Source organism: Muscardinus avellanarius, assembly GCF_963383645.1.
Source record: "Muscardinus avellanarius genome assembly, chromosome: 9".
Taxonomy (NCBI): domain Eukaryota; kingdom Metazoa; phylum Chordata; class Mammalia; order Rodentia; family Gliridae; genus Muscardinus; species Muscardinus avellanarius.
Genome location: NC_137795.1, coordinates 103,749,973 through 103,773,929, shown reverse-complemented (window position 1 = coordinate 103,773,929; position 23,957 = coordinate 103,749,973). Strand labels below are relative to the sequence as shown.

At 37.0% G+C, this 23,957-nt stretch overlaps 1 protein-coding gene across 2 annotated transcripts in view; it reads left to right on the top strand.

Annotated features, from left to right (window-relative positions):
* TPK1 (thiamin pyrophosphokinase 1) overlaps nt 1–23,957 on the top strand; it is a gene marked incomplete at both ends in the record, with an annotated part of 365,721 nt that overhangs the window by 168,386 nt on the left and 173,378 nt on the right. For both annotated transcript variants that reach the window (XM_080701459.1, XM_080701458.1), the window contains one exon: nt 2,489–2,561. In XM_080701459.1, coding sequence (XP_080557585.1) covers nt 2,489–2,561 — 73 coding nt within the window. The remainder of the gene's footprint in view (nt 1–2,488; nt 2,562–23,957) is intronic.

Sequence of the window (23,957 nt, the reverse complement as noted above, 5' to 3'; positions counted from 1 at the left end):
TTTATTTTTCATTTTTATTCATTGTCAAAATCAATATGCTATTTGGAAGCTGCCAAATTGGTTTTAGACATTTGAGGACCTACGATGTGGAGAGCAATGCAAAGTCTGTCTCTTCAGGAAGTTACTTGAGCCAGGCAGTGGAGACCCAAGCCCTCTGATTAAACAGCTGCTTTTTCATGGTGAAGTAGATTGGAGACTGGCCATAGAGGCAAATTCACTTGATGTCTTTGATCTCAGTTCTTTACAGAGGATAATAGAGATATTAGAGAGATGATTCCTTTTATAACTTCTGGGGCTAATATGCTGCGGTTCCTATAAATATTAATTTGTATGAGGTTAAATGGTAATGGGTAGGATCATTTTAAAGAAACTTTGAAAATTAATGGATTTATTTATAAGGAAAAAAAAGAATGAATGAATAGTTGATTGCTGGTCCCAAAATAGGGGCAGAGTAAAAGGTATAAAATAAAATTGAAAAAATACACATAATATGCAGGGAAGTTTTACGAATGAAAGTATAAGAAGATGTTGAAGCCAGGCAATCTGACTTAAAACATAGGGACTTTCATGTTCTTTCCCATTCTGGTTTATTCTGAAATAAGCTAAAGTCATTTGCACATTGCTCTACAGAAAATACTTATGGAATGGATTAGCTAATGAAACAGACTGTTGGACCTAGCTCATTCAAGCTAAGCAGTGTCTGTGGGGTACAGCTTTGTGGCAGAACTTTTACTACGGAGTCCTAGGAAGAAGGCATGAGCTGGCCTATCAGAAATCAGGCAGACCAGGTTTAACCTAATCATAACATTTCCAACTAAGTTTAAAAGCATTCAAAAAAGAGTTTAAAAAGACAAGGCTATATTTTCTGTATTCGTCTTTATTAATAATTTTATGCTGAATGACACACATGGTGTCCCGAGTCAGTTTTCTTAGTACATCTGTTCCCTCAGTCCTGACTTTCCACCCTTGTTCCATCAACTGAGAGCCAAGTCAGTTACCCTCTGCTACTAGTTGTTCACACGTAGGTGAGGATAGAGAAATGATTTTGTTCATTTGCTTTCTCTGTTAATTAAGTGAAGGGTGGCCACTATGGGAATTCTTCCTTGGAAATTTTGTGGACCTGAATCCTAATCCAAACTCTTTGGCTTGTTAGAATCTCTCCAGGAACCACATAGCCCTCTGTGTCTTGGGTTCCATGACCCACAGTTGTCTCCCAGTTCTGGGCTTCGTCTCTTTCTCCATCTGATACCCAGAGAGATGCCTCCATTTAACTAGTACTGGGGTTCCTGGAAACCCTTCTACCTCTGGGCTACGCTTCCAGACACCTATTTTTTTTATATTTTTATTTGGAAACAGGGTCTCTTAAGCCAACGAGGCTGACTTCAAACCTGCGCAATCCTCCTGTCTCCTCCACCCAAGCGTGGGGATTACAAGCGTGTGCGCCATCACACCCAGCTGTAAATGTTTTAAGTGGGACAAAATTCTACTAGGTCATGTAAATATTTTATGTAAATAAATAAATAAATAAGATTCCTAGTCCATTAGGTAACAGCTTAGCCCTCATGAGAAGACATAATGAAAGTTTTGTTATTCCTTTGAATTAGAGCAATTAACTAGATAAATGGCAACTGATATAATTCTCATATGACAGGTAGAGTATGTTTTTCAGGCTTGATATTATATGTATTTCCCAGGCTCAGAGGCTAATTATTTTTATTATTTCTCCATATGTAAATTTTTTGGGGTACTGGGGTTCCTGGAAACCCTTCTATCTCTGGGCTACGCTTCCAGACACCTATTTTTTTATATTTTTATTTGAAAACAGGGTCTCTTAAGCCAACAAGGCTGACTTCAAACCTGTGCAATCCTCCTGTCTCCTCCACCCAAGTACGGGGTTTACAAGTGTGCGCCACCACACCCGGCTGTAAATGTTTTAAGTGGGACAAAATTCTACTAGGTCATGTAAATATTTTATGTAAATTAATAAATAAATGATGGTTCACATAGATGGGATAAAGTAGGCTTTCTAAAATGAGTTATGATAAAAACATAGCAAGGAAGAGAAGTAAGGTTATTATGATGCCACTAGAAGCTTCCCCTTTTCAGAGTCCCTCCTTGTGTTCAGGACCTGGGACTCCTTGAGTATTTCGAACCCTTCTGGAAGACCACTGATTATAGAGATATTTCAGTTGGATATTTGAAAAATGTTTTTGAGCTGGCTTCTGCTTGGCATACAGTGCCTAATCATCATGATTATTTGTTGAAAGTTCCAAAGCTGAGTGAGAGTAAAATAATGTTTGAATGTTTGCAAAAGGAGACAGGGAAAGAGCATGTGTTTGTATTTGGGTTTTTGAATTGGAAGATATTTAGAACCTGTTTTCTTCTTTGATATTTATTTGTCTCTCAGGTCTTTTATAATCACAGTTTTAAAGTTTAATAATTAAGCAGACTGGTCTGCTTGACCTACATAAATTCTTTTTTCTTTCAGCTTTCTGCCTGAATTCATCAATGGGGACTTTGATTCTATTAGGCCTGATGTCAGAGAGTACTACACTGTCAAGGTAAACCATAAATACTTTTCTATTCAAGGCCTCTTATATGACTGCTTTTCCTGTGCTCATTCTGATTTTCTTGGTATACACGTAGGAACTGAGATATTTATTGTTTGGTTACATGTATAGTTTTTCATTACAAAAATATGTACATTTGAAATGGAAATTTCAAAAAAAAGACAACTGATAATTCAATCTTGAAGAAATTCTGTATTCATCAAGTAAGCTTTAATCAATTTTTAATCATATATGTTTTACTTGAGTTTATGGTTTATATAGACTTATGAAATAAAATTCTAATGTTGCTTTATATTCTTATTAGTTGTTGTATATTTTCACATATATCCATTTATTTCATTTAATGAATAGACCTTATTTTACTTAACCAGTTCCCAATTGGTATACATTTGAATTGCATCCTTTTTTTTTGCATTGTACACTCTACAAAAACATCTTCGTAAAATAATTTTTGTAAAGTATATGGGTTATGTGTTTTTTAATTACATGTGTTATATGGTTTTGTAAAAACACATAATAATTGTGTGTTGCTTAAATTTTTGAAACAAAGTTTTATTTTACAACATTTAGTTTTCTTGAAACTATTATTATTCCTTTATGAATACAACTGTTCATTACAACTTAATAATAGCTGACAGCTACCAAGATGACCATTTTGTCACTATTTTTGTTGTTGTCTAAGTCTTTCACATCTTTTTACCACTTAAGGTCGCATAAATAATCTAATTGGGGTGATAGAATCACATAGGAGTATATCAAAGTAATTAATAATTCAAGATGTACTGATTTTAGAAAGCAATGCAGATGTTTTAAAGGAAAAAATATAGAACTAGTCGTTCTTTCAGCCACAACACAATCATCCCCATTATTCTAAACTGGCAGTGGCAAACTGCACAATATATTTTTAATGAAACAGCAGACACTGGGATGATAAAACCTTACATTCTTCATAAGGCTTGGGAAGACATGAGATCGGGTAAGAAAGAAGAGTGAGGAAACAATTTTTAGAAAAGGAGAGAAGGAAAGGGAAAGGGAAAGAAAAAGAAAGAAAGAGAGGAAATAAAGGAGAAAGCAGCATTGGAGGAGGGAGAGCAAAGGTGCCGTGGCTGTCAGGTGTGCTGCTGTGATTTGCGAAGGCTGGGATGGGCAGTGAATGCAGGTCTGTGCACAGCCCATCTGCCCACCAGCTGATCAGCCTTCTCTTCAGCAAATGAAGGCCGCTCCCAAGTCAGTGTTTGATATTCATGCTCAATTACTTTAACATTGGCACGTTCCTGCTCATTCCCCACAGTCTCACTTCTCATTAACTCCATACCTCAACCTCGGTGGGATGGAGAGCCTCCACCTTGCTCACAATGCAGACGTTTGCAAATGCATAGATATTAATCACATTTTCCAGAGCAGAAGAAACAGCGGGAGAGGCAGGGACAAGCATACTCCAAGATGAGCTGGAAGTCTGTCCAGATGTGACTTATCGCCCTGTCTCTTAGTGAAACTGGCATGTCAAAATTGGAGGTGCCAATCTGTCCATCGTGTTCAGGATGGGGAAATAAGGGAAGCCAGCCTTTCTGTTTCTGGATGCAGAAAAATGGGGGGTCAGAGAGAAAGCACAATTCTGAGTTAATTTGTCTTGATGAATTTCTCGTGTTTTTGTTTGTTTGGTTTGCTGTTTGCTTGATTTTAACCTTAGAAACAAATTTATTAAACACTTGCTAAGGGCTAGTTTTTAAGGTAAGATTTAGCCGAATCTTCTAATTTCTAAACTGTAGAGTTCCAGGCTGGTATACTATGGTCCAGTTTTTTCATGTATCAATAAGTGTTGAACTCACTACTTTTGAAATTTTATGACATGTTCCTATAGGGCACAGAGGTCTTTTGTATAGCTAATGTGCCCTATAGAGCACATGGTGAGTGTTTGGCTGTAGTTTTAATAATGCTGATAATTACATCGAGTTAATGCAACATTACACCCAATTCTTATAAGCCATTATCCTCAAGTTCAAAAGGCTTTAAACTTCTCTTTCACAAAAGGAGGTCATCCCCACTATCAGATCTGCCCTATCCCCAACCTGGCCTGGGTTTTCAATGAAGCTGAAACTGGGTTCTAATGAAAAAGGCAAAATAAAGAAGGAATTTAGAAAACTCAAAGTTTGTTAAAGTTGTAAAGCGGATTGCGGGAACCAACGTTGAATCATACTCAGTGCTGAGCTTTGTGAACCATCTACCATCTTCCAGTCTACAAAGCCATTTTCCAGTTGATATAAAACCTTCCTGTTTTCCCTTTCATCTATTTGTTTGGATTCTTCCTTACCTGGTTCCCTAGTAGTAATTAATTAAGAATGGAGAATGTTTTTTGCAGATTCTCCCTTGTATATCTTAGCACTTTGCTGGGTCATTCAGTGCTTCTTTGATTCAGGCTGAAATCATCTTTTTCAATCATTGTAACTATTCTGTCCATCATGTTCATGCACATATCAATTCCTGAGAACTTTAGAAAAAATGCACTTGTCATGTAACTCCTGGAGTTCTTTCCTTACCGCATGATTTGTGAGGTCTTCGATAGGTATGGGAAAGGGAATTTTAAAGTATGCTTTCTCAATTATTAGTAGGTTGAGAAACTCATGGTATTTAGCTAATGCCTTTAAAAAGTTTCTGAATAACAAAGGTTTTCCATAAATGTAGATATTTAGGAAGGAAATCAACATGTGTTTTAGATATAATAATAAAGTACAATTTATCATAGGATAGAAAAGTAAACACAACTTTGGCCCAATTGTCTGGTGAGGAAATGAAATCCTCAAAATTTTAGGGAACTTGAGCGTAATGGTGGAGCCACCAGCAACAGCTCCATGATCTACGTCCATGTGGTTTGTAAAAAAAAATGTGGTTGAAACAGCAGGAAGCATCTTTCTCCTATTGGGGAAGATGGCTGAGCTGCACTCTTGTCAGCATCATTGGGAATGAACCAGGAATAAACAGAATGAGCATCAGTGTTACCAAGAACGAGCTAAGAGCTTGGTGACCACACATTACCTTCACACTTCCAATGTGCTTGGCACCAAGTCTCAATTCTGGGGCAGCCAGGGTACAGGTGCAGTGGTTGGTCCAGACGCCAAATAACCAGAATCTAAGAATTTGATAAATTATTAAATTATGTAAAAGTGATTTATAGGATATAGGAGGATTGAGCTAACAGTAATTATTAAGGAATTTGGGTGATTCAGAATAGGAAATTAGCAAGGTTATTAGTGATCACTAGGTATAAAAATGCCTTCCTTTATATTACAGGCTTTCAAGAGTACTGTGATCAACACAAGGTACTGTTTTAGACAGTGTGGTGAAACTACTCTAGTCATTAGTCAGGGCTAGCATTCTAGACCCAACCTCTGCTTTTTATCTTCTCTGTTAATCCTTTCAAGTCCTGAAACAACATTGTATGTTATCAAAACAGTGGTCAAGAATTCTGGATTGTGGTGCCGTAAGACCCTGCGAGAACTAGTCACAAACAAGGCTTGTTTGTTGAGCTACAAAAAGCTGGGGTGTAAAAGGTGAATAAGAGGAGCAGCAAAGTTGAGTTTATGCTGTGTCACCAATTTTCTAGGACAGATAAAGCAAGATTATTCTAAGCCACTAGGTGATGCCAGCACTATAGACTGGGAAAACAGAGAGAAAAATCCAGCAGGTCATTGTTTTCTGTCTTTCATTGTATCTTTCTCTGAATTGGGAGAGCAAATTATATAAATTATTGAAGAATATCTTTTATCAAACCATTATTCCTTGATGATATTTTTTCATCATCTAACACTGGCAAAGCCATACTTAAATTTTTGAAGCCTGTTCTTAATGGACAAGGATAGAGTATTTATTTTATTAAATCCAATGCTCTGTTTTATAAATATAAATTTTTATAAAGGTAACATATAAAAGGAGAAAGTTGCTCAGCAGTTTATATGTTATCATAATGGCTTTTATCTATGTTATTGTGTTTCGGTTATATTTTAAGGAACTAGGGGTTTGGGTTTAAATATAACTTTCTCAGTCAAAATAATCTTTTTTTTAATTTATTTTTTTATTGGTGCATTATATTCATACAACTTATTGGGGTAAAAAACTTGTGTGTATAAACATGTACTCATCGCTGATTTAACCCCTACCCAAATACCACCCCATTCCCTCCCCGTCCCTCCCTTCCTTGCTTGGCTTAGTGATTGACTTCGATATGTTTAAGTACATTGTGTGCTTTAGAGATTTTTCTCTTCCCCCTCCTTTCTCTTCCTTTAGGTTATCTTGTTTGCTCCTCTTTTCTCCCTAACTCTCACATATTAGGGAAAGCATCTGATTTCTTATTTTTTGTGACTAATCTCACTTAGCATAATGTCCTCCAGTTCCATCCATTTCCCTGGAAATGACGTAATTGAGGCTTTTTTGATGGCTGAGTAAAATTCCATTGTGTACATATCCCACAGTTTTGTAATCCATTCATCTGTTGATGGACATCTTGGCTGGTTCCATAGTTTGGCTATGGTGAATTGTGCAGCTATGAACATAGATACACATGCATTAGTTTGGTAGTTTGGTTTCTTTTCTTTTGGGTAGATACCCAACAGTGGTATTGCTGGATCAAATGGTAGGTGTGTTCCCATTCTTCTGAGGATTCTCCATACTGTTTTCCAAAGTGGTTGCAAAATAATCTTAAAGTGGCTTCTATTTGACATTTGAATGTCTAATTCTTTTCATAAATAGACTGTTGATATTAAGCAGAAAATGGTTGTATTTTAATTCCAACTAAAAGATAAGGACACTGATTTCAAATAGTTTGGGGAGGGTGAGAACGGAGTGGGGAATAGGTAAATATGAATAAATATCAAATAATGAATACTTAACTTTGGCTATTCATACCACAGATTTTAGTGTTGCATAAATAACAGATTATTTTCTTGAACTAACTGTGCAAATTTTTTTTGAGTTAATAGTTTACATATATGGAAATCTTACTACATGCCTTAAAATCATGTTTATAACCCCGACTTTCTCATATGCGCATAGCAATGACCAAACAAGGTGACAGATGTAGAAATATTCTACAAATACTAAAGTGCTATTTTAAGCTGGTAGTATTTTGTTTTATTCTATAAAATTGTTTGCTAATAGGCATTTTAATGTCTATTTTTTCTTATTAATGTTGCTTTATAACAATATTTTTAATCAGCCAAGCATGGTGGTACACAACTGTAACTCCTGTAGAGAGACTGAGACAGGAGGATCATAGGTTCAAGGACACCAACAAAGTGAGACCCTGTTTAAAAACAAAATAGGGATAGGCATTTAGTTCCAGTGCCACACAAAAAAATTCTTCTAATCAGTTCATTTGCATAAATATGTAATGTATGAATATAATTGTGATTCATAATCAAAATCACTTAGAACATCCTTTTGAATTTGATAGAGCCTGGGTTTCAGTTCTATGTAAATTTCACAGAAAGTCTGTAGTTTAAAGCATCTGTACTGATCTATCTCTCCTCATGAATCTTATTATTTTCTCTTCTTAGTGCTGTCTCTTTTCTAGCTCTTCCGAGCCACATTCCCTCAACTTTTAGATATGGCAAAATTAATTAATGTAGGGGGCATGGCAGACTAGACGGTTGGAATTTATAAGAAGTTAGAAAGTTTGACTATTATAGCAAACAGAAGAAACATTACATATATAGTTAGATACCATTTCTTAAAAGAAATACACAAATAAATGGCATCTAACTATATATATATATATATATAATGTTTCTTCAGTTTAAAATTTTTTATTATTTTTTAAAAATGATAAAGAACACTTGCTATCCTGAGCATAGTAAATCTTTATCCTTAAGCATCAAGATTAACATATGCTGAGCTATAAAGCTGTCGTTGAGGGAATTATAGACAGGCAGTTTCCATTGACAACTGAGTGGCAGGTTCTTCACTTTTATTCTTAAAACCGGCTGTCTAACCTTTATTAGCATCTCACCAAGGGAATGATGCCACTGCCAGGGGAACATTATGTGGATCTATCTCTTGAATATAACTTAATTCCTATGCGTGCCTCAATCATAGCCCTTTCAGGTTGACTTGATTGCCATCCATATTTCTTGAAGCCTGTTTTGTTTGAATTTATTTAGCATACTTAGGGCGTTTAAAAAGGGAGAGCCTTTGCCTTTTACTTTGAACTCCCAGGAGAGGCATACACTGACTGCATGGAGCCTGCCCACCTGACTTCCCCCTGCCGTGTTACACACAGCCTTCTCCAGGGCTCTAGGACCGAGTCTCTTCCCTCATGCATGTGGCTCATGGGGCCACTCATCAGTCCCCATGTCACACTTCCTCAGCTGGTCGGATGTGCCTTCCTTTGTAATGTTTGAAGACCTTGATGTAAACAATTCGGTCATAATTTTCCTGCTTATCCCTGGGAGCAGATGACCTTCTGGGACCTCAAGTTCATAGCTGCTAATCTTGTCCCCTTTGTCATCGGCAGGTTCTCATTGCAGAGCCTATAGAGCAGGTGCTAATCTTTCCTCTATAGCTAGAGCAGCAGAACACTGGCTCTGCTTGATCCCACCTAAAAAGAAAACAGATACCTGTGTTTAAATGAAATTTAAAGTTAGTATTTCTCAAATGTACTTAACCCTAAAACATTTACCTGTTATCACCAATACCTACTCTAGGTTTTGGTTTCCAACTAGACCAAAAATATATTTGGTGGTCTGTTACTTCCTCATTTCAAGAATGTTTCAAGAAAGGTATACAGTCTTTTCTCTACTGTAGAAGTTTGTAAGAAAAAATAATGAACACATTCATGAAAAAAATAAAAGGAATTTTTAGGGCAATGAAATGTACTGTGGGATATTAAAACAATGGATGCATGTATACCTTTGTTGAAACCCATGAAATGTGCACCCAGAGAGAGAGCCCAGTGTTAACAAGGGACTCTGTGATGATAGTGTGTCAGAGTAGTTCCATCAATGGTAACAAATGGACCACTTTGGTAGGGGATGCTAATAAAGGGCAAGACTGTGAATGTGTTGGGACAGGAGATATAAAGGATACCTCTCAAGTTTGTTGTGAATCTAAACCTGCTCTTTAAGAAAAAGAAAGTCTTTAAGAATAGAGTAAAAGAGCCAGGTGTGGTGGCACAGGCTTGTAATCCCAGTACTTGGAAGGCTGAGATAAGAGGACCCCATGTCACTCAGAGGTAGAATGCCCCTGGGTTCAATTCCCAGTACTGAAAAAAAATAGATTAACATGCTCAAAACAATAAACTGATCATGACATTGTAAGGGTAGTCATAGATTCTAAGTGCTTATAATATGCCAAGTAATTCTATATGTACTTTCACTTTCATCTACTCCTTGTTAAAAATTTGTTAGAAATATCATCTATATATTATAAGTTTATGGAGATACAAAGAGTTTGAATGACCTGCACCCAGGTTACAGGGCTCCAAATGGTTGATGTGGGGTCCAGACAGTCATTCAGGATGCATGGCTCTCACTAGCCACTATGCCACAGCTCTCCAGTTTGATGGAGGGAGATTTCTCAAAAGACAGTGAGGATCAGGTTCCCACATGCAAGAAACACTGGAGTTTTCTTTCTCTCACTTTATTTCTTGTTTTTCTTCCTTTCCATTCCTCAGTCTTGGGTAGCTGAGCAACAGTACCTACCATTTCAAAATAAAGGATAAAATAAATAGATCTGGGGGTGTAGGTTGGAGGTAGAATGTCCTGAGGTTCAACCTCTAGTACTTCAAAAATAAGTGAATAGATAGATAGATAGATAGATAGATAGATAGATAGATACTTATTCAAGCATGCCCCTTGGGGGGAAAAAAATCCACTTTTTTGTTTTACGGGTCTCTAAGACCACTACAGGCTTAGTGATTCATAGGGAGGACTTGAGGAATTCAGCCTGTTATCCTATTCTTGGCTATGATTTTTTTACAGCAAAAGAATACAAAGCAAAAATCAGTAAAAAGGAAAGGTCCATGGGTCATGGTCTGGAGAAAGCCAGCCACCAGCTTCAAGAGCCTCTCCCGGGGAGTCACCCAAAACGAGCTTGATTGGAATATTAGAAGTCTGACATATGGTCAATGGGGAACTCATTTGAGACTCGGTGCTCAAAAGGTTATCAGGAACTTGTAGGCATCTAGACTGCCTGCATAGCAGGTACCAAACATCCAGACTTCCTGAAGGAAAGAAAACAGCTACTTAGAATGAACCACATTGTCCAAATGTCTAGGCACAGCAAGCCACAGTTTTTAATTAGAAGCAGTTTTTTCTCTGGGTAGAAAACTACTTACCATTCAGGTTCCCAGATGTCAGCCAAGGGCCAGGCTCATAAGCAGGCTGTTTAAAGGGTATCAGCCGTACACCTTCTGGGTTCACGTTTTTCTGTACCCTCTTCTACTCAGAATTCTGACTTGGGGAGTAAGCACCATTTAATAACTTGTGCTGTTCTAAAAGACACTTGGCTTTCATTAATAGAAAGGGGAACTTCTTTTGGTTTGCAATGCTGTAACTTTCATTCCCTGTCACATTGAAAGGAGAGGTGATCTTATAACCCATAGGGCAGTGAAGGCTACTCTTGATTAGAATGTCTTTTTGTTTGAGTTGGAAGACTGAGTTGCTATGGGGTTAAATTAGGCATCTTCTTTTCCTTTACACACCTTCTAGACAAGCAAAGAGAGAGAGAATGGTAGATTGCACTAGGCTACCTGTTAGTTAATTTAATCATGTGACACTGGTTGAATGAATCATTATTCACAGGCTGTCACTGATCGTTTAAAATGGAAAAAAAATCATTTAAATTTGAAAAGTAGAAATGTTTGCAGCAGGCTTTTAATTAAAATTAAATGAATACTTTACCACAGTATGCTTTTTACAATGGAAAAGTGGGAATTGGTTATTTTGTGATTATATCTCTGCAGGGAAAAAGATTATTGTCATACCTGTATCAAGGCACATAAATCATTTTGTTTGCAATTGGCTTTATCTCACTATTCTCATTCTTAACAATTTTGAGAACAAGTTTGGGCTAATTTTTTTCTGTGTCTTTGATTATCTGGAATATATGTCATTTCACCCTCTGCCTGCTGTGCCCTTAATCTGGCAGGCAGTTTCTAATTACAGAGTTCCAGTCAATTCACTTTAATGAATGATGATAGGACCTCGTTATTAAATTAAAAATTAAATATATTCAATTTCTCCAAGGCTCTTGAAGCTATCTCCTCCGTGTACTTTAAAGTATACATCTTGCACACACTCTTTCTTACAAGGAAAAAGGCAAATTTAAACTGCATAGGAGAAGTAAAGGTTCTAGGGGCTTAAACTTTCAAACTCAATAAAACATTTTTATCATTGCAGATTTGATTAAAAAGTTTAATTCAATATGTTAATATGAAGGTACTGGAAATTATAATTCATGTTTTTAGAGCCAACACCAAAGGACGAAGATGGATCTTTGATATCTCCTTACTTGCTTTTCTTTACTCTGTAGGTGGATACCTATTCCCTCCCCCAAAAAGGTGTCAACTTTTTCATACTGTTTATTAGCCACTTCCTCCACAATTGGAGGAACCACTTCCAATCTTGTCCCTGCTTCACACTACAAAATTATGTTAACTTTCTCTTTCCTTCCTCTCTGATGAAAGTTCTTTTTACTCTCTCTGTCTCTCTGTCTCTGTCTCTGTCTCTCTCTCTCCCTCCCTCCCTTCCTCCCTCCCTCCCTCCCTCTCTCTCTGGCTCGCTCTCTCCCTCCCTCCCTCTCTGCCTCCCTTTCTGCCTCTGCCTCTTTCTTTGTATGAGGGACTGAATCTAGGGGCGTTCTGCATCCAAGCTACACCCTCAGCTCTACATATTTTGAAAGAGAGTCTCGCTAAGTTGCTGCGGGCTTGCTAGGTTGATAAGCTGTCCTTGAACCATGTTCCTCTTGCCTCAGTCTCCCAAGTATTTGGATTATAGGTGTGCACCAACAAGCCAGCTGTCATTATTATTTTAATAAAACTGATTGAAATTAAGAAGGAAGTAAATCAACTAAATTCAAATTAAGAAATTCATGATTAATTTTCTTTCTTATGGTTGCTTATATTTTAAAAGAAGAACATATTTTTCCTTATATACTTCTCATAGAAATAGCATCTTTAAAATTTCTCTAGAAAGTACTCTGGCAACATATATCAGGTATCTTAAATTGTTTTTATAATTTTCCTAATAATTTCATTTCTAGAATTCAGTTTTAAGAAAATAACCACAAATAGGCATTTTAGACAGCTACAGATAATAATAGTTTTCTTAGTAGCAAAGGAAAAATTATCACTAGCCAAGAAATGAAAACAACATGAGTAGCCATCAACTGATGAAGAGAGAAGGGAAATATGGTAATATCCGCAGTGGGATGCGTGTCAGCCATAAAAAGCAAGTCCTATCTATTGCGACAACATGGATAAAACTGGAGAACATTATAGTAGGTGAACTAAGCTGTGTACAGAAAGACAGGTAGTACATGATTTTATTCTTCTGGAGAATCTAAAACAGTCTTACGGAAGCTGAGAGAAGAATAGTGGTTGACAGAGGATGGAGCGAGTGAGGGGAAGGAGGGATGGATAAAGGTTGAGGTTGGATAACAAGACACAGGAAGGAGCAAGACGTTTGGATGCTAGTCTGCAACAGATGGTAATAATGATATGCCATATATGTCAAAAAGCTATAAGAAAGGATTTTGAAAGTTTTTACCATAAAGAAATTATGTTTGAGCAGATAGATATGTTTAATCTTAAACACTTCACAATGTATATATGTTTTGAAACATCATGTTGCCCCATCAGTGTGTAAAGTCTTTGGTTTTTAGGTATCAGGTAAGAAATTCAGAAAAGACGAAAAGAGGGATAGTTGAGCATCCATTGATCATTTTCTGATGACTGAGAGTCACAAGGAATTCTACAACCTCAGTTACCCTGGACACTGCATAAGTGTGTGTGGGGGGCTGGGGGATCCCATCTGCCTGATTGCTGAATGATGTTCAGGTATTTAAAATGGAAAAAGCTAACAAAGCAAAGGTTGGGTATAAAGGTATTTTTCAGCTTAATCCATTCCAAATTCATGAAGTTTGAGTAATCAGGGTTGAGTACAGAGCTGGGTGGTTTGAGAGTGGGGCTTCAGGTCACTCATACGTCCTTGTCATCAGTGTAATGCTGAGCAATTATTTCATTTCCAGTTCTTCTATGTGACTGAAAAATGTGATAATTATTTACCCTATAAAGCTATCATGGAGATTCAAGAACATAATCCATATAGTGGTTACTAATGCCTATAACACCAAGTGTACTCAGATGTTAATTCTTATTAATGTTGTTAATTTAGAGAGGAAGGCAGTTAATGATCAATAGATGATTAGAGCTAGGATTAGATACTTTTGGAGTTGGGTGAGGTGGTGTAAGCTTGTAATTCCAGCATTTGGGAGGCGGAGACCAGAGGGAGAATCACAGTTTGCAGACACCCTCAGCTATTTAGTGAGGACCTTCACAACTCACTGAGACCCTGTTTCAAAAAAATAAAAAGACTAAAATAATAGGGTTGGGAGTATAGCTCAGAGGTAGACTGCCTCTGGGTTCTATCCTTAGGACAGAAGAAAAAAAAAAAAAGATTAAATGCTTTTAGGATTGACTTTTCAGAGAATTAGACTATTTTGTTGAAAAAATCTCAATTTGCTGAAAACAATCTTAGATTTAAAAAAAAAAAAAATATATATATATATATATATATATATACACTTTTATTGGTGCATTGTATACTTCATAGCAAGGTTCAAAGTGATACAAACATGTATGGACCCAGCACTTGGTGTGCTTCCTCCAGAGCCTACCCCACTTCCCGCTCTCCCTGTCTATGTCGGTAAGATTGCTAATGGTACCTTCATATATGGACAGGATACTATTTGAGCTGTTCCCTTCATCAAGCTTTTTATCCCATCCCCTTCCCTCTTCCATCCTCCTTCCAATGTTGTACTGGCCTCTCTCCTCATCATCTGAAGTCCATTTCATTTCCTATTTTTTCTCTAAATTCCTCACACTTGTAGCCAGTTGGTTTTTGACAAAGGAACAAAAACATACACTAATGAAAAGAGCCTTTCAACAGATGGTGTTGAGAAAACTGGATATTCATGCATAGAAGAATGTAATTAGACCTTAGTCTCTCACCCTGCACAAGAGTCAACTCAATGGATCAAAGACCTAGAAATTAGACCAGAAACTTTGCAATTACTAGAAAATGTAGGACCAACTTCCCAACATGGAGACACCGGGTAGAGACTTCTTCAGTAAAAGCCCAAAGTTCAGAAAACAAAACTGAGAATCAATAAGTGGGATTGCATCAAATTAAAAAGCTTCTGTACACCAAAGGAAAGAGTCGAGGGTTTGAAGAGAGGGAGCCTGCAGAGGGGAAGGGTCTCAGGTTTTGCTAACCACATATGCTTTATATTTAATTGTGCTAGGTGAAAGAGTATCTATCTGCAAGTCACCAGGAATCAATTTTCAAAGCTGGTTTCTAGGAGGACATAGCAGTTCTGAATTCTTAACCTTATAAACTCAGTTCATAATGTTACAGTAGATATCTTGGAACTCCATAAAATGTCTGCAGGACACTTTGCACAAGTATTTTCTGTCTTGGGTAGATGAATGGGCACTAAAAGACTTGACCTCAAATGAGTGAGCTAATAGCAAAGTTAGGAATGTTTTCACTAGATAACTCCTTGCCTCTTGTTTTATGAGGCCAAGACTCTCTTTTGATATAGTGCATGAAACAACAATGAATATGCTATTACAGTTTCTTTCAAAAGATCTGCTGTTTCCCATTAAGGAGTTTTAGAGGAGTCAGCATAGTATAACCTGATAGGTTTTATGTGTGCAAAATGTAAAAACTCATTAACCTACATTAGTGAAATTATTGGCAAATGGTAAATGAAGTACCCAGGAATGACAGTCTAATGGCTTTTGCATTGGTCTTCTGAAATTAGGTTGATTATTGACACTCATTGCCCTGTAATAATTTATTTTCGTTGTCAGAAATTAAAAAAGCATTTTTACAAACATCCACACAAAGCTCTTCGGAGAACATTAGCAGTATTTTGGTCACTCTCATAAACTTTGATGCTTGGAGGACTGCCTGTAGCATCTGCTTCTCAAAATCCTTCCCAGGCTCCGACATGAGAATGTGCTATGTGTCCATCACTGTTCGTTATCTCCTAGAATTCCAACTGCAATTTTATTTTGTGTATTAACTCACTGGGGGCGGAACCATGAGTTTCAAAAAGAGTTTGATTTTTAAAGGTCTAAACCTTTTTTCTCATATTAAAAGTCTTACAAATATCTACGATTTCATTATACAGTCACAATAACTAATCGTAGGTATAGGCCAGGTGTGCATTGGTAAACTGCTACCTACAGGTCAAATCTACCCTCGTACGACTGCTGGCCGTCTAAGGATGGTCTTGACATTTTTTTTTTTTTCTTTGTTTCATTTTGCTATTTTTTTTTTTTTTTTTTTTGGTGGTACTGGGGTTCCTGGAAGCCCTTCTCCCTCCGGGCTACACTCCCAGACCTATTTTATATTTTTGAAACAGGGTCTCTTACACCAGCACGGCTGGCTTCGAACCTGCGCGATCCTCCTGTCTCCGCCTCCCAAGCGCGGGGATTACAAGCGTGCGCCACCACGCCCGGCCTTGGTCTTGACATTTTTAAATGGTTGAAAAAAATTTAAAGTATATTTTATAAGATGTGGAAATTGTGTGAAATTCAAATTTAGTTTTATTGGAACACAACCATCCCCATTCATTTACTCATTGTCTGTGAACATATCAATGCTATAAAGGCAGAATGGAGGAGTTTAAAGTCCTCCAAACATCAAAGTTTATGAAAGTGACCAAGGCCCCATGATGGGCAAAGCCCAAAGGAATTCTGAGCTGGACCTTCTCAGGAAGTTTGCTGACCCCTGGCCTAGAGGGATCCACCATCTCATCTCGCCCTTATGAGTGACTTTACTCACCGTCACAGTCCAGTGCTAACTCCTTGTTGCAAGGCATGTTGGGTCCTTGCCCTGAGCCTGCGTCACTGAGCAACAGAAGGCAGTGGGTAACTTCCTGCAGCTTCCTGCCTAAAGCTGATATCTTAATATTTAACAGTCAGAAAGTAGATTCTTATAAATATATACCATAAAATTATTTGGCAGTTCTAATGTTTTGATACTTACAAGATAGGTTTATCTAATTATTTGCCAAAAACCTAGTGCTTGAAGAATTGTTTCTTTTAAAAATTGTATACTTATACCATTACTGGACATAAGCCTATCCTTTTTTTAAGTGATTTGTGATTTTCGTGTGACTAGGATAATGTATTGCAGGCAGATAGTTGTGTGTTTGTGAGAGATGTGGACGTGGCAAGAGGGAGATTGAACTGACCCTTTATCATTGCAGGGCATTTTCTGAAAATTATTCATTGATAAATTTTTTGCTAAATCCTTGTTTCCTTGCAATTTGTCTTTCTCTTAAGAAAGAAGTAAAACTCATTCAGAAATATCCCTGATTATTTATAGAGTAGTTTACACTACTCTATTTGTTCATCTCCATGTACATTTATAACTTGCTTTTTACATTGAATGTTAGCTTTGCTAACACTGTATGTACGTATGTATGCACGTATCTATCTATTTATTTAGTGTTACTGAGGATTGAACCCAGGAACATTCTAACTCTGAGCCCACCTCTAGGTCCCCTTTCTAAAATTAAAAAAAAATTATAAACAGCATCTTGCTAGGTTCTTGAGAGTTTTGCTATGTTTATGTGGCTGTCCTCAAACCTTCTATCTTCTTGTCTCAAACTCCTTAGTACTGGGATTACAGGCATGTACCACCATGCCTGACAACACTTGTTCATAATAAACCTTATTTTATTGCATAGAACACACTAGTACTGGTCACCATTTTAAGTATCTATATTAATTTTGTCTTAAAGGAAAACAATAATTTTCTCAAGGCAACAGATATATATATATATATATATATATATATATATCCTGCAAACATAACATCAGTATTGCTTTTCTGTCTTAGACTCATTTTCTGATTTTCTGAGTTTATATTTCTCTAAAATATAAACATACCCCTATTCCCTAGAGTAGAGAAATGGTTTTAATTCAACCATCATATGTCCGTCCATCAATATCCTATTCTATTGACTGCTTGATATGAGCTACTTTTCTCCTAGCAACAGAGAATTCGGAAGCCAATTTCCCTCTACTCCAGGAGCAGCGTGTCATCTCCGCCTGCTTAAAGATCCTATTTTCCTGAAACAATAGACAAAGATTTTGCAGACAAGAAATTTGGGTTTTATTTTGTTCTGGGTGCTGATATTAAACTCAGGGTATCGCACACAGGCTAAGCACATGCTGTACTGCTGAGCCAGACCACCAGCTGTGAGCACATGTGTTGTGTGTGTGTGCACGCTCACATGTGCATATGCATGCATGTGTGTGATTTGTACCACTTGGTTGGTTATAGGTTCCATGAGTGCATTATTTTATTTGTAAAGTACTATTTCTCCTTCAGTAAGCTTGCCTGTTTCTCTTCTTTAGTTTCTTCAAATCTGATGAATTATCATGCTGATGATAAAGTTAATTTACTTTATTTGTAACTTTCTATATCTTTTGAACCCCTGATATTTGCTTTCCAAATTTTGTTTTCTTAGACCTGAGGTCACATGTCACTTTAATTGAACTGTGATATTGCCTTCATCATTTTAATTTGTTTTTAAGTTTTAGTCAATTTGTCCTTATTATATTTTCCAATTCAACTTGCTTTTGTTATTATTACATCTTTCTATTGTGTCCTGATTCTCAACACTGACTGTCTTCTTTAGTTACTCCTACACAGAGGAGAAGCTGTTAATCAATTGATATTTTTCTAATCTGGTATCACTTATCTCAGCATATTGTAAATGGAATAGTGGCTTTGCTGCCCCAATATAACAAATGATCATTTAAACATTATCCTCTTAAAAATTGCGTGTAGGTGGCGCTTGCTTGTAATCCCAGTACTTGGGAGACTGAGACAGGAAAATCGTGGATTTGCAGCCAGCCTCAGCTACTTAGTGAGGCCCTCTGCAACTTACTTACTGAGACCCTGTTTCAAAATAAAGCATAAAAAATAGGGCTGAGGGTGTATCTCCAAGGTAGAGTGCCCTTGTTTTCAATCCCCAGTACCACAAAAACAAAACAAAACAAATTTGTTTTCCTGTGTATTGAATAGCCATGTATACTGTGATATAGTATCTTGTTTTTAATATAGTATTTTAAAAACTTTTGGGGAAGGTCTCTGATTTCAGGTTTTGGTCATGAGGAAGTTTTAGTAAAGTGCACATGCAGAAGAAAATTCCTATCTTTGGATTTTCATTCCATAATTCTTAAGAATAGTATTCTTGTTATTCTCCATCTTGTGCGTTTGTGTGTAAACATGCAAATTTGGTCCTCATTTCATTTAACTTTTTATTGTTTCTGCCTATTAAGGCAATGCCAGAGAAAAAACATTAGATATTAATGCTCTCTGTTTTATGGTAACGTTACATACTTCATTTTAAATTCCTGTCTGTACTTTATGACTAAATAAAGTAAAACATATTTATAATAACAATACTTGATTAGCACAAACTCATTATCTAACCTGATAATGGATATTTTACTAAAATGAGGCCGATATCTCATGACTTCAGGGAGCCTGACCTTCCCATCTCGTGCTCACCACCCTGCAGCGAGTGTTTATCTCCCTTAGAGTCCCAACATGCATAATATTAGCCTCTTATAGTTTCATATCCTAGATACTGACCTGTGCATGACAGATACAAACCTAAATATCAACCCCTCCTTAGCACAAATTTTCATTTCTCTGTGCAGATGAAATTTTAGTTATTTATTTGTTTGTTTATTTATTTTTTATTTTTTTATTTATTTGGTAGTCCTGGGGTTCCTGGAAGCCCTTCTACCTCCGGGCTACACTCCCAGACCTATTTTATACTTTTTTTTTGAAACAGGGTCTCCTAAGCCAGTGCGGCTGGCTTCAAACCTGCGCGAACCTCCTGTCTCCACCTCCCAAGTGCCGGATTACAAGCGTGCACCACCACGCCTGGCGCAAATGAAATTTTAAAATAAAGGAAGAAGTCATTTGTTAGGCATCTTATGTTTTGTGCTTAAGTCATATAGATGAGTATTTTCCTCATCTGTGGAAAGCCTGGTGGTAAGGATTCTGTGTACTGCAAGTACTAGAAAACAATGGGCTGAATAACATGAAATAAAAAGGGGGCATTTATTATACTGTGTAACTGAAAACGACAGAGATGGATTCAGCATCTGTGGAAGCTCTGTTGGGCGACTGGCACAGTCTGAACCACACAGATTCTTTTGTTCTCTAATCATCTCTGCCCCCCCAACCCCCCATGTTGCAATGTGCGTAGCTCACCACATCAGCTTGCAGAGGGGCAGAAGTCTCTTTTGGTGTTCAGTACAACACTCAGTGATTCTTATCTGCCTTTATCCTGAAGCATGGCATAAGCTGGTCCCTAAGCCATTTGTGGTGAAGCAGAAAATGAACTGTGTTGATTGTCTTCTACCCGACCTGGTATGCTCTGAGTATCAGATTTTATATGTGAGAAAGACTGGAAATAATTACCCAGAGAAATAACAGGCATTAGTGTCTAACCAAAGAGGAAATGATGCTGGCAAAGCAATATTTTTTTTTTTGGTCAACTTGTTTTGGTGAAGTATTCATCTTAAGAACTTAAGGAAAATGAGAGGAAACACTAAAGAAATGTTTATAGTCTTTACTTTTCCTGTTTTTCTCTTTAATATGACCATGAGTGTATCTCTTTCAAGTTTCCGTTTTAGCCTCACTGTTTTTAGCATTGACATAAGATGGCTTGCAGATGGCTGCATTTATGGGGTCAGAAAGGAACACAGATCAATTCTAGTTGTCTCACTTTAACACACAAAGAAATGAAAAGTACCAGTCAAAGGATATGATAGTCAAATATGACCTCTTTGATTATAGACTTGTAGAGTTTCATTTTGTTGATTAGGGGTAGTCTGTTACAAGAACATTAAACTCAATAGCTTGTTTGACTTTCTTTTGAATCAGGGACAAATAGAAGTCTCCTATTGATTAATTCTGCCTACTAAGAGACTGAGATGCCAGTACAGTTTAAAAGCACCAACGATTATATATTTGCAACCCATTCAAATCAAAATTTAAGATCATCGCTGTGAAGGACATAATTATAGGAAAGAAAAATAGCTTCTTTTCTCTTTTTTGGTAGCATTTTCCCACCCAGACAGAGCCTGTGGCACTTACACTTTTAATGGAACACGAGTTTGAGACACCTGCCCTGTAGCAAAGGTGCTCTGTTCTTCCTGTGCTGTTCAGGGTGCTCAGGACACCACACTGAACAAAACTATGAATCATCTCTGCCTCTGAAGGGTGTGCATTCTCAGGTCTGCTCCTGAGAAGGGATGACAAATAATTTATAAAGTGTCAGGCAGTAAAATGTCTTATGGAGAAATCAGAAAATTTGAGTAGGCTGAGGGCAGTCTGGAGTGTCAAGATCAAGCCTGCTCCTGGTCAGCACAGGGAAGCACATGATACCCCAGTATTAAATGGCATAGCCAAGGTGTGCCTCATTAAACAGGGGAAATTTTAACAAAGACTTGATGAAGGAAGGGAGTTGTCAAGAAATTTTATGTACATCTTGTTTGAGGTTAACAACTTTTCAATAAGAACAATAGTCTCTCCATATTTATATAGAGATCACAAGAGGCTGAGCCAGTGTAATATAAGGAAGAGTTGGGAATTAGAAAACAAGTAAGAGATAGGTTTTTTTTTTAATGTGTATTGCTGGGTAAATACATAAGAGCTAGATCTCCAATTCATGAGGGTCTCTGACATGTTTGAAAGTGCTCCTGGCAGTACAAGGTTCTGGAATTTCTAGGAGAAGGAAGCATAGTTCAAGGTAGAAGAGGCTGTTTTGACTTTGTGTTTGAATTACAATCACCTAGAGCTTGTATATAGCAACATGAATTTCATGTACATTTTAATCTTTGTGAGTGATGAAGATGATGGGGATGGTCTTGGTGGTGGTGGTGGTGGTGGTGGTGGTGGTGGTGATGGTAAGTTGTGGTAGTGGTGCTGATGTTGGTGTTGGTGATAGTGGCGATAATGATGGTGGTAGTGGTAGTGATGACGTTAGTAGTGGTGGGATGATAATGGTGCTTATGGCTGTGGTGGTAGTGGTGCTAATGGTGGTTATGGTGGTGGTGGTGTTGATGATGATAGTGGTGGTGATGATGGTGTTGATGATGATAGGGGTGATGGTGATGGTGGCTATGGTGTTGGTGATGGCGGTGATGATGATGGTTTTGGCGGTGCTACTGCAGCTGCTGATAATAGTGGTTGTAGTGGTAGTGGTGGTGGTAGTGGTGATTATCATAGAGATGTCCTTGGTGGTGGTTGTAGTGATTAGCAGAGATTGTAGGGATGAAGAAGTACTAGCTACCTCTTAACTTTTTTTATTGAATATTTTCACTTTTCTTAGTAAAGTGTTAAAATATCAGATTTTATATAATTAATATACTCTCCTAATGAATGGCATCAAATTTATAATGTTTTATATCTATTTAATATTTCATGCTTCTTAGCATATTGAAATATACATACACAAACACACATTTTATGGGAATGATCTCCTATTGTAGAACCTCATGAAATATTTACAATTATTATCGTTGCCATTTTTGTAAGTCCTTATTTCTTTTTGAGTCTCAATGCACCCCAGACTATACTTTTCATAACGTGATATATCTATTTTCTGAAGCTTCATTACTTATAGGAAGTAAGCAAAATTTCTATGCATTCTTCCATTTATGAATATTTCTCAAGTAGCGGTTTTGAGAAATACTGCTTTGTTGATGAAGCTAAGACCAATGCCACTTGAATAAAAAGCTGAGGGAAAATAATTATATTGGGAAGTTCTTTGTCATTTTGACATAAATCATCTTGAGGAATCGTTTTCTTATTGCACAAATCACACTCCTATTTGAAGCCATTTATAATACTTAATGCTTTATGACATTTTCTTAATAAAACCTCTTGCATTTGCAAAATGTTGTTCTTAGCTTTGTGCTCACTTTATCTGGTTTTGCTGAGAATGGACCTTGTTGAGTACAGTAATACTCCTTTATCTATGGCTTCTTTTTCCATGGTTTCAATCGTTCCAAGTCGATTTCTTTCTAAAGACACTAAATGGAAAAATTCCAGAAATAAAGACCATTCTTCATACCATGATGAAGTGTGATGGTGTCTTGCTCTGTCCTGTCTGGAAAGTGACGCATCACTTTGTCCAGCGTATCCACTCTTTATGTGTTATTTGCTTGGGAGTCACTTAGTTGCTATCTCCCTTGTCCTATTGGCTGTAGAGTTTTGCAGTATTGTGTTCAAGTAACTTTTGGATAGTAGCTCAATGCTGTGTCACAATGATTATGACGACGTTTACCCCACTATATCTGATTACACAGGTATGTGTCATCTCACATTATCACAATAAAGGTATCTATAGTACAATAAGATATTTTAAGAGAGAGACTATATATCATTTTATTTCAGTATATTGTTCTAATTGGTCTGTTTTATTATTATTGACTATATTATTGGCTACTGTTGGGCTCTTTACTAATGTATTAGTTAAATTTTATATTATAGATATCTTAAAAAGCATATTATGTATTAGTTTTGGTATTATTAATGGCTTCGGACATCCACTGGGAGTCTTAGAATGTATCCCCTGCAGAAAAGAGCTATTACTGTACAGATATCCAGGAACACTCCAGGCTGGAGAGATACTAGTCCTAATTGCTATTGTACTGAGATGGTGTTATGTAACAAGGGAATAATTACTTATATCTTTGAGTGTCTCCTCTTATTTTATGTATCCTAACACATTGAACAGTTATGATCAATGGAATGGGTAAAGAAAATAAAATTGTGAGTATTGTTAAAACAAAACAAAACAAAAAAATAACACCTACAGTATTTCCTATATGATCCTGGAGAGTCCAACTAGGGCAAATGATCAGACAGTAAAGGAGATGAAGTTCAACTTGACATGAGAGTTTTATAGAACCTTAACAGAATTATTCAGATATCAAATGGGCTGCTTATAAATTTTCTTTCAGTGGGTGTTTTCACCAGCTCAGTGGGAAGAACAGAGAAGGGAATTGGTTTGGTCATTCACCACGTGTGTATTGGCTACTATACTAATCATTGTTCTCAGCCTTGG